Source organism: Ascidiella aspersa, chromosome 9 (genome assembly GCF_963924565.1).
Source record: "Ascidiella aspersa chromosome 9, kaAscAspe10.2, whole genome shotgun sequence".
Classification (NCBI taxonomy): Eukaryota; Metazoa; Chordata; class Ascidiacea; order Phlebobranchia; family Ascidiidae; genus Ascidiella; species Ascidiella aspersa.
Genome location: NC_139455.1, coordinates 12,245,532 through 12,265,603, shown reverse-complemented (window position 1 = coordinate 12,265,603; position 20,072 = coordinate 12,245,532). Strand labels below are relative to the sequence as shown.

Sequence of the window (20,072 nt, the reverse complement as noted above, 5' to 3'; positions counted from 1 at the left end):
TATCGGTGATTGCTCTTGTAGTTATAGGTGATTGCTCGGACCAAGCCATGGTAAAAATTTGCCAAGTAAAGGTTGGCAAAAGTATAGCATACCATAGACTATTTTAAGAGAATGATTATATTTCTTTTTAAACATGTTAGATGGCCAAAATTTAATAACATGGCTGTATGCATAATTTACATAGTTCTATTTATGAAATATATGTTTTAACCATTCCCCAAATACCTTGCTGTATTTTTACCCCTTTCGCATCTAAGCCATAAGATAAGTGGGGAAATTTTCGGCCCACATCTGTTTTTTCTTGCAGAAACAAGGAAACTATAGAACATAAATGCAACAAATATATTAAACCATGAACCAAAGTGAAATTAATAATATTTGAAAGTAACCCTGGTAAGTACTGCTATAACGGCCCGCTAACACTAAACTTTATTTCAAAATTAAATAAACAATAAGCCATGATAATATACCCCTAGACAAAATATACAGCAACTGCGCCCCGTCTAGTTACAACCTGATTTGAGAGCTACACGAGCTAATAAGTTTGTCAATTCTAGCTTGGTCCACAATCACTGTCCTTTCACCGCAGGTTGTTTCGCGTCAAAAACAAAACGCCACATTTCGCTAACACTATAAATTTATACTGTGTAAAATAATGAAAAATTAATTGTAAATTTACAAATAAACCATTCATTTGAAAAGGTAACCACCACATGCACCTGAGGTTCTGTACTGCACGTCACCCTATAGTGAATCGTTTTAATTTTTCAAGGGCGTCGCACAATAGTTTTGATTTGTATATAATCATAATTGCGATATAAAGTATTCACAGACAGTTGGTTTTTAAACTTTGGCTTGGTTGACCGCTATGAACTTTAAGAGATTGAGGTTTCGTCCCCTTAAAACATCTTATAAAACTCTGAATACAAATATTATTATAAGACTGCATTTGGACTTATTGTTCCCTAAAAACTGCAGCAATTGATTATAATTTTCTAATAAAAACAATTCAATGAATACAAAAATAGAAAATACAAAAATAGAAAATTCTTATCGCTGGGTACATATCAAGTGATCATTGCTGCGAATGTGACCTTCGATTAACCTTATTTTTTGTGTAGTGTTAAATGCATTTGCGTTATATTTGGTATTTATGAAATAACTGGCGTTAAGTAATATTTTGCCTAGTAGTGGTGTTAATATATACATGTTGTCGTACACCAGGGGTGTGCAAGCTTTTAACTGTTGACGGCCGCATTGACCGCCTTTGTTAATCTCACAGCACTCATGCAGTTCCAGGGTGGTACCATTTGTTGACCTGGGACCCTGGGCCTATTGTCTGTGGTTTATCATTTAATTTTTGGGGGTTTTGGGCCTATTAACGAAATACAGATTTTTTTGGTGTTTGGATATTTAATCCTTGATGTATTTTCTCTCCATTTTCTCAACAGTTTAAGAAACACTTACACAATCTTTTTCGTTTAAACACAGTTTTGTTATAATTCCACTCGTAACTCTCATAACTATGGTGATTATTTTTTGACCAAACAAATAAGAAATTTTGACCTAGAAAATTAAAATTTTTACCTTAAAATATATTTTTTTGACAAAATTTTGACCTATTAAAAATGCATTGATTTAAACAACATATTGGTGTTTAAAGAATTGCATTAGTGTCTTAGCACAACAACACATTTTAGATGTGAAACGTTTCACTCACTATCGGTGAAACACAATTTAGTTATTTTTCTGGTTCATGCAAAACAATATAATGCTTAATTGATAATTTGGTCATTTCAAAAAGACAAACCACTCTAAAATACCAAACAAAATAAAATACGCTGGTTATTTTAGAAAAATGTTATGTAAACTGTTGAAATACCTCATAAAAATTTTGCAGAAAATGAGCATATTATCAAAATACAAAATGGCGAATCACAAACAAAAAAACAATTACTGTTCAATACATTTGTCCAAACAAAGTTCGAACTGAACCTATTTTGATACAAACTTGGCCTGGGTATTTAATTCTGCTGGCTCGTGTATACTGTATATTACTTTAATGATGATATAATACAGTTAAAATGTCGTTGAACCTAATTAAAAAAACTAAAATTGTTGAATAAAATTTTATCTGAACAACAATTTTAAAAAGTTGCCAAAGTTCTTTTTTAAGTTTTTTTAAACGATTTTTGTGATTTTTAATCGATTTTGCCTTGAGATAATTTAATTTTGACAAAATTTGACCTAACCTGTAAATTTTGACAAAATTTTGTCTTTTTGACAAGTAAAAAATAATCGCCCTACTCAACCTATTCCTGCTCACAGTGTTAATCCGTTAATTATGTATTATCAATTATTATTTTATCTTTATGTGACATCACCATTCAGATTGTTACACATCCTTCTACACTGATTTCTTTTTGCATCAGCGTTAAATATTTTTAAATCTGCATTTAGCATATCAACAATAAACGCATGCTAGCAAGGGCCGCCGACACAGGCTTAATAAAATATGTGTTAACGGCCGCAGGTTTAACACCGTTGTCCTACACCAACTAACTAAATTTCTCGCCAACGCCACTTGCCAGTCGGGCGAGTGGGTGTCATTCAGGACTCACCCAGGGCGATTTGCACTCGCATCTGGCGAGCGGGCGAGGTAAAAATCCCAAACCTGCTTAATAAACCTAAAAATTGCAAAAATGTACATAAGGGTAACAACAACAAAAAAATAACACATTCCTATAGAATCGATTGGGGTAACAAAACAAAAAAATATCTGAAAGCATAAAACAGCTAGCAAAGTAAGGTGTTTTTTGTTTATAGATCAATGGTGTGTAGGGATGTTCAAAGTAGAATCCCAAGGTATTCTAGAATAGTATGTTTCGAATCTAGAATAACGAATCAATAATATCAAATCCTTATGAAATATGTTGAGGAATTTTAACTATTTATGAATATTTGGCATATGTATGACAACGCAACAATTTAAAAGACAACATTTTATTTGAAATATTTGAATACTGGGCAACTCATAACCAGGAGCCATCTCTTTTATCAAAATTTTAAAATGCTCCCATGCTACAAGGTTTATTGGTCATCAATCTCCAACAATCACATTTGTTTTTAGTTTGGTGATTTTATTGCTTTGATTAGGGGCGACTGTGGGGTGAACATATTATGGGGTCAACAATCTGGGTTGTCTGCTTGTTGTTTGAATTGATTGTTACTTTATTATGGTAAATGAAGCCAACAGTGGTTTCAAGTGCTTCAATAAACCAACAGTGCTATTGCAATACGCCAGCTGAACATTATAATTTCTATATGTAATGTGATTTTTTTCACCTGAAGACCTTGCACATGGCATTTCTTTCTCCTTAGTCAAAACTCTGTCTGTGCTTCTTAACCACACTGACAACAAGTGGTGATACATGCTTTAGCACCAATACAAAATGTTAACAAACAAACATAATTCAGCGTTTTTTAACACTACCATGAGTCCAAAGTCCAACTGCGCGGTCAGTTCAAATACGTCACACACGGCCTTCTGAAAAATGCACTTAGGAATGAAATTTATGTAGCACCAATGCAAAGCGAACCATTAACATGCAAAGTCAGCATATTTTATGACTACCAGTATTTAAGTGTGACAAAATTTTGAACTGATGTTCATATTGAGCAATATCATTAGTGTTCCCTCTAATTTTACTATGTGATCAGGTGCTCAAAATTTTGATCCATGAGCCAAAAAAGTGCTAAAATCATCAAACTGAAAGTGCCCTAATTTGCTTTACAGCAGACCTTTATTGTCTTCTGTTTTTTTTTCAGTCTGCTAATGTCAATATCAAGTCTGTGGCAGATCACTTAGTGACGCGACGGATCAAAAGATTGCCACTTTCTAGCTATTAATTTAAAATAACCCTCTTTTGTTTGACATCATGAGATTAATAGGTATTTACCCAACTTGTAAATTCTAGAAAATATGTTGCCAGACTTGAAAATTTGTTGCCAAAAATATATAAATATATTGGATCCTTAAAATGTTTGGCTTGTTTTGACCACTGCTCGTAAGAGGGACCAATATTCATTGCAAGAGGGGGACAGAGTAATATGCGCTAGAGACATCTCAATCTCTGTAGTTGCAAAACAACGTTATGAAAACAAATCGGGCAGTTTCTCTTTATACCAGGTACTTTTGCTTTTTGTATATTTGTTGTGGAAATTGGTGCAATGGGTTTTTAAGGAGCATAGTAAAGACAAGCTGTAGTAATCAAAACTTTCATCCACTTGTTTGTTGAATTTTAATATTTTTTGATTAGTTTGTTTCGCTGAGTAGGTTTGCTGAAACTGTAGAGTTGTACATGCTTGATAAGAAAAATCCCCTCCTGTGAAAACTTGCTAAATGTGCTCTATTGCATGGGTACGCAAATACTTTTTGGCGCAACCCAAAATTACTGGTACCAAGGTCTCGCGACCCAAATACTCCTTTGATGTTTGTGAATATAGCTTTGTTAAAAGAACTCAGTAACTCATTGTGTCTCTATTGATTGAGACAAATCTGTGTTATGTGTTTTGTTTGTTTTATAAGAGAAAGGATTCTGTGGCACGACTGAAAAGAAGCCTTAAGTTTTACTACTTGTGACGTCCTATTCAGATGGCAAATATGATTTAGCAACTAATATGTGTTCCTGGGATTGCAGCCCCATCAACTCCTCGCTATAACCCCTTCAACCCCTGTTCGCTACTTAGCTTATTGCAATAATTACTGGCAAGATGTGTAACGATTTTCGGCGCTTCTCACCAATGCCAGACGACTTGCAATCATTTTAGGAAACTCAACATTATTTCAACATTATAAGGTGTGGATCTAAGGATTTTTAAGGGGCAATGTAAATTTTAAGACATCATGGTACAAAATTAAACCAAAACGCGACATCCTCACAAAACACAAAAACTTTAAAAAACCCTGCTTTGTCAAGCCTCTAACTCAATGCGCCAAGCGCAACCAGATGACCTGCATGTGGTTTTAGTTAGCAAAAAACGCTTCCGCAAAGCTAACTTACATTTTCAACACTTAAACCACATAAAGATTCATGAAAACATCTTATAATAGCTTGTTTGCATTGTGAAATTCGTGGAAAACTACAAATCCTGCTTAAGCAGTTTATGTTAGCAAAAATTTTATTATTAATAGAGACAATAATGCTCATTACATATCGCTTTAAGCCAAAAAATATTTATCTGGTTTAGGCATATTTTACTTGTTTAGAGTGCAATGTGCTCACGGTGCTTTGGTTACAGAAAACGAGGGAAAAGTAAAAGAGAGTTTTTTAAAAACACATACTAGGAAGTAAACCCATATTCTGGCTAGGCAGATTAGTTTGGTTTTTCGGTAATGACTAACAATAGTTTTGAATTGCAAGCATTTTTTTCTCTCATCAAATCGAACAAAGGTCTTCTGACATTTTACCGGGCTTGTTGTCGCACTCAAAGTAAGACAGCCTCTCTTGTATATAATTGAGTGTACCAATGAAAACAATTAAAAACTTACCAAATATAGGCCACTATTAAAATGTCTTCAGGCATGTGCAACCCAAACATAATGGTATTGCGACCCAAATTTGGGTCGAGACCCACTATGTAGCATTATTAACAACCTTGACAGTATTTATAAAGTTGTTGCAACTTGGAGGTCTCTATCCTGCAGCCAGTTGTCCTTCACGTCCAGGGAGGAAAAAGAAGCCAGCACTTTCAACCCACCAACTTTTTAATTTTGGTGCTTTTACTTAATTGTGAACGTAGCACTGATAACCCCAGGCAAATTTACTTGGCTTACATGTAGGTGTATCCAAATTTTGGCTTTCCAAAGCCATTTTCTTTATTTGTCCATAGTAGTGTGTTAACTGAACATAGAAAACACTACAGTTTCTTTATTGATGTACCAATGATAAAAGTCTTCAATTTTAGTGCATTTTTTTACCTGTGAACGTATCACTGGCAAATGAGGCGAAATTTACTTTGGGTTTATCTAAATTTTTTTTTCAATGCTTCTTTTTTTCTTTGTCTATAGTTTTGTGTTAACTGAACATAGAAAACACCACAGTTTTTTCATTGATGTTCCAATGATACTTTAGCAACTTGTAGGCAATCTCTACGACCTGATTGTCATATTTTGAATACTATTTCATGGTTTGCAAAAATGACGGGTCATTTATTAGAGCAATGGAATCAATACCTTTAACCAAGCTGGAACATAAAAAATGCAATAAACCGGTTGATGCGCTCACACCGAATAATGCCCATTTCAAACGTTTTGCTGAATTCAGATTTTGCAAGTTGCAATTTTTCTGGAGGCAATCTTTGTCTCGCGTGAATCCCAGGTCCTGCGGTAAGGATTTGATGTTCCACTCCATGTTTCTGTGAAATTTGTGAAAAGCTTGGACGGAAAGTCTGAGGAAACTCCAGTGCGTTTTGACACTCTACGAGAAATTCAGGGCATCTGAAAACACTCTGCACATCCACCTTCGGTGCCTTTGTGTGTCACCATTACTTGACGATTAAGCTGTGGCGTAACCTCGCTGAATATTGGGCCAAAGTTGACCTTTAGTAACACGTAGCGTATCATTTTACATTAGAATGTTACTTTACCTTGCCTTGTAAACAACTGAAATTGGCAAATCACTGCACCTGGCATTGCACGCTAGCCAACTGCCAAATAACATTAGATTGACACCTAATATTTTTGAGGTGAAGATTGATCGACAAATAATTGGTTCCATGGAGAAAAACACTGACGAGGCCTATACCTGGCTACAATTAAAGCGCCACAATAATTGTTTTGCCACAGCTACAGGCCCTAACGTTAGTTTGTTGGTGAAGTTAATCATAGACAATGTACACAATGGTGGGTAGGCCTTCAGTCAAAGGCATTTGGTTTATACAACATGTGGTTAAGTATACATTACATTACTTTGTTTTTTAAGACAATTATAATTGAATAGTCCAACATAACATATTTAATTTAAAATTGTAAATGCACAACTTAACTATTTTTAGTATCCATTCCCATTTCTATTTTATTTTTATTAGCATGTGATCTTCAGTGCTGTGTGACGTATGGAAAACCTTGTGGGTGCATACGGAAATTTATAATTGCTGGTCAAGGATGGAAAGACAGTACTATGCCAAACCTTCATATTGGTCAAAATAATGATATGTAAGTATAACTTTAAAAATATAAATGCCTATTTATTATTTGGTTTGATACTTTTCATACATGTTCAAAGACTAGTTCATAAACTATTTTTATGCTCTTAAATAATTGAATAACATAATATACAGCAACAGCCTAATTTTTTTTGAGCACTACCGCTATACAGAAGCAACTTTTGTTTTGCTTGTTTAATGTTACTTTTGTACAACCCTTTAGTGGGTAACTAATCAAAAAAGTGTTAATTTAAACACCTACTTATCTTCTTTATGGTTTAACCACTCGTGTATGTATAATTAGGCACAACCATCGGTGGTAAAACATTAAATTATATTAGTTCCAATTACCCAAAATAAACGTCAGAATTGGATACAAATCCTATTGGATTTGAATCCAAGGATTCAATATTCTACTTTGAACATCCCTAATTAAGACCATTTGTTTCACTTTTATCGACCTATGTTTACCATATAAAATCAATGCAATGCATTTTCAAAAATGGCAGAATATACAACTTTCGTAGAAATTTACCTAGCAAAAAATGTTAAGGTTTCCACAATATTCTGCACATAAAACTGTATCATAAATTCTATGGGCCAATTTTTGAAAATTAACAAAAAAAATTAGCCCTCCAACTCCCATTAAAAAAAAAACTAATGTAGCCATGGGTTTGTTTGTGTAAATATACTTTATTCTAATTCCCAATTTTTATAGCATTGACCTAAAAAAGCTACATTTTTTTTATTGTTAAGTCAAATGGGTCAGTGCCAGCATTAAAAAAGGGTGCTATTTTAAATTAAGCCATTTGGTCATTTTTAGTGCTTGGCAATAGGTCGAAAGGCAAGTTTGTGTTTGCTGTTTTATTGGTCTGCGTTATCAGCTGCAGCCATACCTTTGTGTTGTGCTTATGACTAAAAAAGCAAATAAATGCATTTTTTATCCAAAATGTTTTTCACCAGAGAAGTTATAATATGAAAACTCCAAAATTTTAGGTTGGTCATTTTCAAAACGCTTTAATATAAGGAACTTATTCAGCTTTTTCAACTATATTAAAAAAACTGTCATTTGTAACAGGTAGTTGTGGCCAATGTAATTTTATCTAAGTTTTTTAATGTTCATCTAGCTATTGGTTTTGATTTATACGAGGCAAACATTATTTGGTTTTTGTAATTTTATACTGCAACATGACTTTTTTGTTCATGGCATCTGTTTAGCGCAGTGGTTCCCGATTTTTTTAGGGAATGTTGTTGTGAAATAAACCGTAACTAAAGTAACTTACGCATGCTTGGCATACTTTTGAAAATGCCTCCTATTTTTTTTACAAACAAACGGTCTAGAATAGCGTAGATTTTGCCAAATTGTTAGATGAACTTAATATATTCTATTGGTAATATGCCAAAGTTATGGGGTCGCATAGGTTTTTAAAACTGAAAAGGGAATCGTGACAAGAAATGGTTGTAAACCACTGGTCTAGCATATAATTCAACCTGGCATTTGTTAACATTATTATTATGAATAAAAACATCACATTTTTTCAGAACGTAACAACCTATTTATAACAGACTGACACCAAAGTGAATGCTGGACTTTAGACAACCCGCACTCACTAAACTGTTTTTTCGCTTAGTTGAACTGCACAATAGAAAAAATAATTACATGCAAATCTGAAAAACCATTTCATTATATATTTCAAATATATATAATTGTTTTAAACAAGAAAATAATATAATAGTTTAAACAAGAAGCATTTGCAAGGAATATATAAAAATAAGATAAACCTAATATATTTTACTTGCTATTATCATGTATGCAAATTAAGAATCCACCGTCCAAATGTGTCTTACAAAAAATGTTCCAAATTTGTAAGGTTGGTTTAAAAATTATTCAGTTGGAATTCTTATTGCCTAAAATTTTAACCTGGCTCCATGCGACATCCAGAAAAACACACCCTGGATCTCTGTTTAGTGCAGCCAATAGATTTTAGAAATAGGAGCACCTCTTAGCAAGACGACTTGAAGTGACTTACAATAAACAACTTCAAAAACGTTTAGTTAGCTTTATACAACAATTTACAAAATAGTTATCGCTGTAACAAAAAATAGTGTTATATGGATGACGATTTGAAGGCATAGTAAACGGAGAACTTAGCAACACTGACTATCAGAAACAGGAAATTAATGCCAACAAAAGAACACCTTTGGACGCAAACTAACACATGTGAGACATGCTTTGTCGACACTCCTTAAGGCACCAGCTGTGAACCCCTTAGTAAACTAAACAAATACCGTGAATTATATGTTATTGATTTTGGTAGAATTGTGTGACGACTATATTTTATGTACTTATGTTGCTCATTATTATATGGGCTGAAAGTTGATTTTCTGGATATATCTTGTTTTTGCTCTTATTATATGGGCTGAAAATTGAGGCCCATATCTGTTTTTGCTTGCAGAAACAAGTTAAATATACTATATAACATGAAACGAATATACTTAACCACGAACCAAAATTAAATTAATAATATTTAAAAGTAACCCTGGTAAACTGTAGCATGTTAATTTACAAATACCCCCTGATGTGGATTTGCCGCACCCCAAATCAAGAAAAGACTCACAGCTCCCCCTGGAACTCTTAAACGGCCACAGGTTGTGGGGTGTGTGGAAGCCAATGGTGGGAAATACTTCTTTACTGCCCTATGAACTCTCATATTCTGCCGAAGTCGGATTCGGGTTGTTTTTAACCAAGTCCGCAGCCCTGATTGCCAGTGCGAAACCAAACTTAGAAAAATGTTTGGCACGCGAGTTGTTATATTTTAACATTATTCATAAACTGGCACACTGCGTACGAAAGGTTGCCGACCCCTGCATTAGATCATCATCTTCTCTCAATTTAGCAAAACTCATAAACTACCCAGGTGTTTGTTTTCCATTTGCAACAACATTTTTACTGGAAAAAAACACTGCTCCATACTACTCTTTGTAAACATGTGAGGTATACACTTGCTAACAATATTTGTTAGCATCAGATTAATATATAAACAAACTAATTTTTATTTAAAAATTAGATAGATTTTAACTTTTTATTGAAGTTTTGTCTTATATGCCAAATTTTTTTTTTTTATAAGCAATGAAGATGCAATCGCAGCAAATGATAGAATGACTATTCAAGAGGAACAAGTTACGAGGGCCAGAGAACTGCTTCAGATAGTTCATCAAGCTTCTGACCTAAAAAAAGAAAAATGCTATACTGTTGCATCAGAAGGAATCGATGGAAAACCGCTAAAGGAGCTTAGGTATGAAACATTTGCAACAAAAATATGATTAATTTTACCTTTGTGTTTACCACTAACATCAGGGTAAACAATCCAATGGTTTGGGTGGTTCTTAACCGGTAAGGGGTCACCAAGCAACTCTTTATTTTTTTTTCAATGTTTTTAATGTTTTTGTTTGGTGTGTCCATCTGATTTTATAATGTGCTATGCTTTACATTAAATTGCATTTGTGTAGTGAAATAGTTAACAGTTAACCGCAGAAATAGTTTACGGTTTTGTTATTTGTGAGCTGGGCTATTAATTTTTAATAGCTTATCGTTTTTTAGTGCTACTTTTTGTGACCAACTTGGACTATGTTTAGTCGAAACGATATAGTTGTAAGTTGTGCACATTTGTTGGACACTTCGGTAAGTTGTGTACATGCGATCTAAGTTGTGCAACTTGGTTGGGAACCATTCCTGTACAAACTCTGTTTTTGCCAACTTTAACATTGAAACTGCCGAAAATTTTATGCCATTAGTGAATCTTTTATTTTTTATTTTCTGTTCCGTTGACATTTTTTGCACAAAGTTTATGTGAATAGAGTGGCATGTTTTCATGTGATTAAAAACACGCATATCATCGAAAGGATAACAGCACTATTCAATTTACAGTTTGGTTAATGTATAGATAAACAATAAAAGTTATCTTTCTCCAACTATTTTTTTAAATGTTTTATATGATAACAGGCTAGCAACAAGCAACTCGGATATCACTGGTCGACATGATTTTTATTTTCTGGCTAAAATGGTGACTTCTAAGATAATTCGTGTACGCTGATTACGAATATGAAGTCGGTTTTTTTCTATCACGTCAAGATTTTTTATAATTTGTGATTTAAAATTTTGCATTGCACTACTAATAGCAGCCTGTTCTACGAAGTATTTCTTGCTGTTGGGTCATAGTTATTATTGTCATAGCCATTATACATCATTGTGACATCATAATAATTTTATTGTGAGTAAACCAGGCTACATACAAGCACAAGTTGGCAAAATAGCAGCACCTGCACATAACATTATGCCAGCTTGTGCATATATATAGGCCGGGTTTACTCTCGTTTCTACTAGAGTTGTTACTTAACCAGCGAAGATTTTTTTTTGTTTTGTATCTTGCCTGATTTTGTTTGTTTCTTGCAGCAAAAATTTGAATAAATGAAATTTTTAGCCCGGATACAAGAAGATTGTCAGAAACAATCTAGTCTTCGTTCTTCTAGTGTTGGAGTTACTTTTGTTTAGGCTGCTGCTCGAGTTTTATAAGAAAAATGTCATCTAAACGAAGAAGCTGTATTAATGACCCAGACATATTTTGCTACATATGCGGAAGCTACAAAGTGTGTCGTACTTGTGTGTCGTCATTAAGGCAGTGGAGCATTGGAAAACAAAAATCTTTAGCATTTGGTGTGCCAATGGTTTGGAGAGAGCCAAATGGACATGGAAAAGAATGTTACTTTTGCTCATGTGTTGTTTTTGGATTCAATGTCAAAAATAAGCATAAAATTCAATACCCTAATTTGCCTTGTGCTATACGACCGATTCGGCATGGGCCAGATGTCCCAATTCCATTGCCTCCAAAAGTTTTAGGCCTACAAACAGCTGAAGAAGATTCTCTCAGCGAAGAGACTTTGTCTGAAGAATGTTCCGAGTAGGAGTGTGATGATGATCAGCAGCCAAAGTTCAATCAAGCGGAACTAAATGACTTTGTCAGAGATTTAAATTTGCCAAAAGAGTCTGCTCTTATTGCGGGTTCCAGATTAAAAGCCAAACTTATGCTTGCACCGATGCCAATTTTGCTTGGTATAAGCATCGTGAGAGTGAATACACACGCTTCTTTGCCTCCGAACCCTCTTTAGTCTATTGTGTGGATGTTCAAGGTCTTATAGAGAAATTGGGAACAGTGTATATTCCCAGTGACTGGCGCCTCTTTATTGATGCATCAAAGTCAAGCTTAAAAGCTGTATTGTTGCACAATACAAATCAATTTGCTTCTATCCCTGTAGCTCATTCAACTAGCATGAAGGAGTCTTACGAAAATATGAAACTTTGAACACGTTTTCACCAGGATATCAAAACCATGGAAACGCGGTATCAAGGGCGATGGGATGTAACGATGATGGCGGACTACTGTTGGTGCCTGAAACGTGACTGCGAGAATAGTGAGGCTGCGAGAAAAGCTAAAAGAAGAAAATTCATGCCAAAGACCAATAAGAAATAATAAAGAAAAGTTGTTTGAATGAAAAGTTTATTGAGTAAAAATAAACATGATCATGTGCTATTGGGGTCTAAGGTTTAGGTTTTGAGGGTTAAAAATTCAATTGAGTAAGTTAAGCACCTTGTAGGCTGTGTTTCGTTTCACATACGGAGCTCTTGACCTGTAATAGGGGGCACAAACGCCCTTAATACAACCGTTTTTGAGTAAAATTTTTATTCAATTTTTGCAAAAAAGTGTGACGTGATGGGTAAATTCTCACTGCAAATTCGGAATCAGCATAGTCAAATTAGGTAAACTCAATAAATTATTTGAAAAAAATTAAAAAAAAGTTGAAAAATGTCGCCTAGTGTATTCAAAATAGGTTCTTCTGGCATAATATTCTTCAACCATTGTTTCGGCTTACTATACGGCAAGCCTTCGTCAGGGACTGACACAAATTGCCAACAGGACGCGAAATAATATGACACAAAGAAAAACGGAAATAAAAATGTGCGAGACAACGTTAAGAAATACAAAGCGATAAGAAAACGCACAACTCAAACAAGCAACTCGGATACTTAAAAATTGTTTAGCATACTGTATTTAACGGACCATAAGGTGCAATCTAAATCCTTTGTTTCCTCATAAATTGATCGTGCGCCTTATAAGCCGGTGCGCCTAATGTATGGATCAAGTACAGTTTATTGCCTACACTCAAAACCAGTACCGATACTATTATTACATAAGTAAGCCATTTCTTACACAATAAACTACGTTATTTAATAACTAACGCAACATTGAACTAATAAAATCATTATGAAAAGTTTAATATTGGAGTAGAGCTTGCGCCCAACTAAGAAGTGCTTGGCGCCCCCGGTTAAGAACCACTGATGTGAACGACTATTTTGTTCGAATCATACTTTTACCTATTTTTAGCTTACAACTAGCATTGTTCAATGCAATTATTAAGCTATCAAACAGTTGATGATATCTATCAAGAGCACCTATTTGACAATTAAACCCCTCTGTCCTATAGCGTTGAACGGCTTTTTAAAGCAACTGTGCTCCTTGTTGACAATTCACATTACCTGTATTTTGAAGCTCGTGATGGTACGAAACAACAGGGATAGTTACGTAATAATGAATAGGCTTCAGGATTTTTTTTGTTCTAAAAAAAAGAAAAACAAAATATAAAAATTGTGAATTCTGGTTTTTGTGAAAAAAAATGGAAGCTACTGGCGTACCACCTGAAATACCTTCGCGTACCACTAGTGGTACGCATACCACAGGTTGGGAACCCCTGCTGTACAGCATCCAATAGTTCAGTGCTGCTATGTCCAATAGGTTTTGTCCAAACAGCCAAAAGCCACCGTCTACTTGCTGCATGGGTTGTATATGTTCTCGTCATTTGGTCGAAAACGTCCCCCCGCCTACATTTTTATGTTTGTAGAATTATGTAACAGTAGGTCTTTTTCTGTTGCATCGGTGCTTGGGCTGTTGTGCATTGTCGATGAAAGATTGACATTTTTTATTTTGTTTGCACTAGTAATTCACAAGCATACAGTTATTCGCAGGGCTCTAAGGTATGGCAAGATATTACAAACATATTTGGAGCTCACCTTAGCTAGTACCGAAACTTCATGTGTTGACATAAAAACAGTGGACAGCTGAAAACAAACTGTTCATCCACTGTCAAACTCCAATCCGGCCAGTAGTTTCTTATGTGATTAGGAATCAATGCTTCCATAGGCTCACGAATGTGAATAAGCCACCAACTACAACAAGCTTTATAGCCAGGGTTGCCATACCGTCCTTATTTATAAGATTTGTCCTTATTTTAAAGGGCCAGGTCTTAGAAAACCTAAAGGTCCTTATTTCTAAGAAATCCTTATTTTCAACTTGTGTCCTTTTTTAAACAACTACAGAACTTCAATCGTTTTTCACTGGTAACCATGTTGAATAATATTTTAAAATTAGGCCTTTGCGCCAATATTTTATGACATCATAAATGAAAAGGTACTCCCGTGGCATACAAGTCTCAGGATTTTACTTCTATAATTGGTGAGATAGGTAGGGCAGTGTAACAGCAGTTTTGGCTGCTGTACCAGGATACAGCAGCTGACAACATTTTAGCAGTAAACAGTAGTACAAGGTTACTGTTGTTTAGGCTACAGCAGAATAGGGTGCGACAAAGGCAGCATTTTTTGCAAAGTGGTTGGTAATGGGGAAATGGGTGCGCAGCGCAGTCAAAACTTTGATTAAATCAGTAAAGTTATAATCAGGGGTGACCGACACTTCGATCGTGATCGACCGTTAGATCGCCACATTTCAGCTGGTTGATCGCGTTATGTGTCGGATTTTTAAAATAGCATTCTTCAAGCAACATTAACAGGAGTAGATATGACACGGCTTGTATAAATCCAATGCATTTCCAAAAAACGTTTTTTAAATGCTAATCTAATTTTTTCGGTTGTCCTTGTTTTTGGGTCCATGCCGATGTTAACCCTGTTTATAGCTAACACTGGGATTGAAACCTGATCTAACCTGCACTAAGTTTAAATGATTGAAATGCACTACTCTTGCACACAGTAAAGGGGTCCACTTCTCTTCATTTCTGGCTATGTATTGTACTGAAGATGAGCTTCAACCATCGCTGTGATCGTACTGCCAGAATCATCAGCATCAAACAAATCCTCAAAATCACTTGAAGAGTCACTCTAACATGCTTGAAGCTCTTCTTTAGGCATATGTTCTTGATTGTCAGACTGGTCAATTTTAGAATCTTTTAGAATGTTTTTTATGGTTTCGGCCGCAGGGTATGTTTTTACCCGGAAAAGTATGAGATGTTACCTCTCTTAGACTCTTAGCCTTATAACGTACAAACTGCACATTGCGCAAAACCTGCCGTGAGAAGTTTAGAAGTTAGTGTCATTTGCCAACAGATCAAAGATAAAGTACCTGTTATAAGTCTTAAACTCGTCATAAACGTTGTATCTAAATAAGATAAACAATCACTTGGCAGAATAAAGGCCAAATGATAATCAAATATAAAGGCTGATAGTGCAAACGTATGGTTATATTTCCAAAATTCGTCTGGTGTCGATTTTGACACCTCGGCTGTTGGAGGTATAACAGGTTATAAAAAATAAAATAAAAAATATATTTGTTCAAATATATCTTATTCATACTCTTTAAAGAAAGTTAGGAAGCTATTAAAAGTTTTATATTGCAGTAACCTTATTTAGTAGCAAAAAATATACATCAAAATTTGAAAAGTGTTAAAATCGACACCTTGGCCGTTTTAGTGTTAAACCTCACTGCAGGCTAGTTGGTTTTCTAGCCTGCCCGGCTTGCATCATAGATCAACAGATTTGGCGAGTCTGCAATGACTTTCGGTGTGCTTTAATGCAATGTTGTGTGATGATTTTGAAACGGTACAATTAAATATTCAACTACAGCACACAACACCCCCTGCTTATTATGTCACACATCTTTTTAAGTAAGGAGAACCTGTGACGTTTATCGATCAGGAATGATTTTCACCAGGGACGTTCAGTCAGGGGAGGCAGGTGAGGCACTAACATCTGGCACAGCAAAAGATATATCAAGCAAAAGTTAAATCTCTACCGCAAATTTCACGTTCTATACCTAGTGTTCTTTTTTTATATTTCTGTTGCGTCATTCATATTAAGCGTTCACGCGGTCAAAATCATTAAAATACGCGAAGAGAGGCAGCGCCAAGCCGTGCCTCTCTTCAGATCACCAAAGTGCCATACACTGCATTGTGCGTGCCTTTTTCTTTCGCAAATTCTCTCGGAAAACATGATGAACGATTTAGCTATGATTTGAGGCATGCCTCAATTGTGACGTCCACGCTATGAAACCTTTTTTTGTCGAGCTTGAATGCCCGCATAGTGCGTGTACATTGACTTCTTGTAGTGTAAAGCTCTAAAGTTGAAGTCATAAATATAGGCAGACCTATTGCAAATTTACAAGTTTTGTATCAGACACATCGACAAAAAAATACCACACAACTGCGCAACAAGAGCTTGGTAAAAAATGAGTGGATGTGTGGCTGTCAAAAGCGTAGCCTGGGGGGCCCATGGCCACCCAAAAATTAATAAATATTGTACTCTTAATAATAATTTGTTTTGCAGCTTTTATGAGCAGTATCCTACCACAACAGTCGATAACAGGCATGCCACACCTTGAATTGTCGTGGACTGTTTTGTCATAAACGATGTAGTTATTATTACGTTTGCTATATTTATGTAGTTTTGCGATTTTTAAGTCATTTTGTTTTTGCTCTCTGAATAGTTTTACAGTATTGCGCTAAAACTCAGCTAGTTGCTGCTCGAAACGGTTTGCTAGCTAATTTTTTTGGTTTTCGATACGCATTTCATACAATGGCAAAAGCTAAACAAAAAAGTTCAAACTTTTTTATTTTTATTAGTACGATACCGTTCTTGTGGTTGTTAAAGAAAAATGTGACCCGAAAAAAGTTGTGCCTCACCATCTAGGAACCTCATCGCACGTCACTGATTTTCACACAAAACTTTAGGTTGTAGCAACAACTGTTTAGACTTGCATGATAGCATAGTATTCAAGCAAATACATAATCCTGGTGCATATCACTGAGGAGAATTGATGTGATGGGAGTCTGTGTCCATGATAGTAAACAAGTAGATGTTCGTGTTTTTAAAACTAATTACCAAAAGTAGTTTTCTCAGTGAATCCTTTGCGCGCCCCCTAATCTAAGAACCCTGAATTTAATAGACATTGTATAAACTGGTAAATATGCTACCTAATGTAGGCAAGAGGTATGTTATACTTTGCCATGCAGTAGTACCATACCCCAGCATTGTTAATTGTTTTTAGAGGAATGATTGGTCTTGGTAATGGAAGAAAGCGATCAAAGAAGTATGAAGATTTTGTTCTTGACAAGCGTAGCCAACTTAGAAATCAGTATTCATTATGTGAAAAAGCTGCACAAAAACTTCTCGGCTATTCAATTAATTTCTTGTACAAGAAACTTCGCACAAATCCACAGGTTTATATATCTATATTTATGCTTTACAATTAATAATAACTTACTGGTAAGGTAAATGCCCATAATTTTTTAAAAATACAACATATTTTTTGGAATTTTGTTTTATTTTATTGCAATAAAACATGGAACTAAATTAATATTTTTGTAATAGAAAACATCAAGATTAGTTGCAACAAATAAAGCTGAAAGGGCATCAAAAGTTCCTCGACATCTCATATCACTTCAACAATTACGTGAAATTGCAACAAATCCACCAGGAAGTGTAAGTTTAAAAACCCTAAATATTAACAAGAATACCACTATACATACTTTTTTGTGACCTAATGTAAACAGTCTCAACCCAGATTTGAGCTGGAAACAATTGCTTACGGACCCCTTATAGATTTGCTTTGTCATTAAAAAAATACCCCAATTTTTTTAGATTAATCTCTACACTCTACACAAGGCATAACATCATTTATATGGTACTAGACAAAATTCGTGGCATTGCCCAGGTTGAATAGAATATTTTCCAGTTGTTCAAAATTAATTACACCACCATAATTACCATAATGTACGAAGTCTACCTGAATTTTGTCTGGTTAAACAAAATGAAACAATCCAACATATTGTGGGCTCTTTATCACTCTTGCACATTATGTTGTTACATGTTAAACTGCTGACCTCATGTTATATAGCCCATGATTATGGAAGATAAATGTGGTAATCAGAATATACCCAAAAAGTAATGTTACTAGCGTAAGAACTTCGTAAGAAGCATAAATGCTAACATATTTTTGTAATGTCATAATAAATTTGCGTATTACTAAACGTTCGCACTGTGTGCCACTAAATAGAAATTTCATGTTATAGCTGATAATTTAAAAAAATATATTTAACATCAAACCAAATTGCAACATTGTGTGTTTTTTAAATTGGAGCTACTAAATACACAACCTTGGCTAAACACATCTGCATATTTTACGTAACGAAAACCTGTGACATATGTCAATCAAAAATTACTAACAAACATAAAAAAGTCGTGTTGCGTAGTTTATACTTGGTTAGGGTTGTTGTATGTTGTCTGTGTAAGAGTCCTACTTCCTCATGAAAGAATGTTAGGGATGAAAGAATGTTAAGGAAACGCTGCAATAAACTTATGCTCCATTTACGTGGTTAAACAAACTGCAAAAAGCTATTAAACATAAAAGTATAAATTTTTCCACATGAAAGTGATTTTTACCAAGGCAATGTACTTGTCTTGATTTTTGCGGCCACGCAGGTTATTGCCCTATAAATGTTTGGAAACTTTCTACCCTTATACGCCCAGAGGTTTAGCGAGAAGTCGCATGCACCCCTTTGTATTTAACATGCAAACAAAGTACTATGCTCCGTGATGTTTTGAAATGGTACGACTAAATAATCGACTATATCACACATCACTTGGCTAAGCATGTCATGCATATTTTGAGTAACGCAACCCGTAACATTTGTCAATTAAGAATAACTCTCAGACGTCAAACTTTAGGTTGTAGCAGCAATTGTTTAGACCTGCTTGATACCGGTCCTTTTGTTAGTTAACGATGACTTTGCCAGCGACCGACCAGGCGAACATGCTGACACACAAACTTTCTCTTTTATTATGTAGATATAACTATGTAAAATTAAAGTAAATAAACCACTTCAGACTTGTTTTGAGCCATAATAGCAGACGTCTAATATCACCAAAGATGTAGTGTAACCCTTAAAATAATAAAGGTTACTCCTTTGTAATCAAACTTAAAACAGGAATTAATCCTATACAGTTGATACTACTAAACTGTCTTATCTGTGCACCACTAGGTTGCTTACAAAGAGTTTTAGTATAAGTCAAAGGTAAAGTTGGCCATAACATTGTAACATTGAAGGGTCACAGAAAACACCATAAATTGGTATTATTTTATAAAAATGTGGTAATTTAAGATTATATGAGGAAAGATATCCTAAGCAGCAAATTACCATAAAAGGAAATCTTGGGAAAAAAACAAATTTGTGAAGTTTTATATCTTAACTTCTATCCTTTGGAACTGTAAAATCCCCAGTGTTGCCATGGAGTCTTTTAATATCTTCGTAAAAAATTGTTTTACATATTGAATAGTCGTTAAAGAACATATATTTTTCCCAAGTATGAATGTTCCCAGTAGAACATTGCATCCTTGGATTTGAATCCGAATGGAAACTCTAAAAATAGATTAGCTTCAAGCTTCATAGTAGAAAAGGGCATTACTGCATATAAGTGTCCGTTGGTGAGCTAGCTTTTGCTTCTTTACACCAAGCTATATAATTATGTGAAT

The 20,072-nt window shown here is 34.8% G+C and overlaps 1 protein-coding gene and 1 pseudogene across 2 annotated transcripts in view; both read left to right on the top strand.

Annotated features, from left to right (window-relative positions):
* LOC146133026 (uncharacterized) overlaps positions 1-20,072 on the top strand; it is a 64,847-nt gene that overhangs the window by 13,689 nt on the left and 31,086 nt on the right. For both annotated transcript variants that reach the window (XM_083397391.1, XM_083397390.1), the window contains exons 3-6: positions 7,090-7,216; positions 10,335-10,502; positions 17,589-17,760; positions 17,912-18,022. In XM_083397391.1, the coding sequence (XP_083253517.1) occupies positions 7,090-7,216; positions 10,335-10,502; positions 17,589-17,760; positions 17,912-18,022 (578 nt within the window). The remainder of the gene's footprint in view (positions 1-7,089; positions 7,217-10,334; positions 10,503-17,588; positions 17,761-17,911; positions 18,023-20,072) is intronic.
* LOC146133027 (uncharacterized) lies at positions 11,785-12,566 on the top strand (annotated as a pseudogene).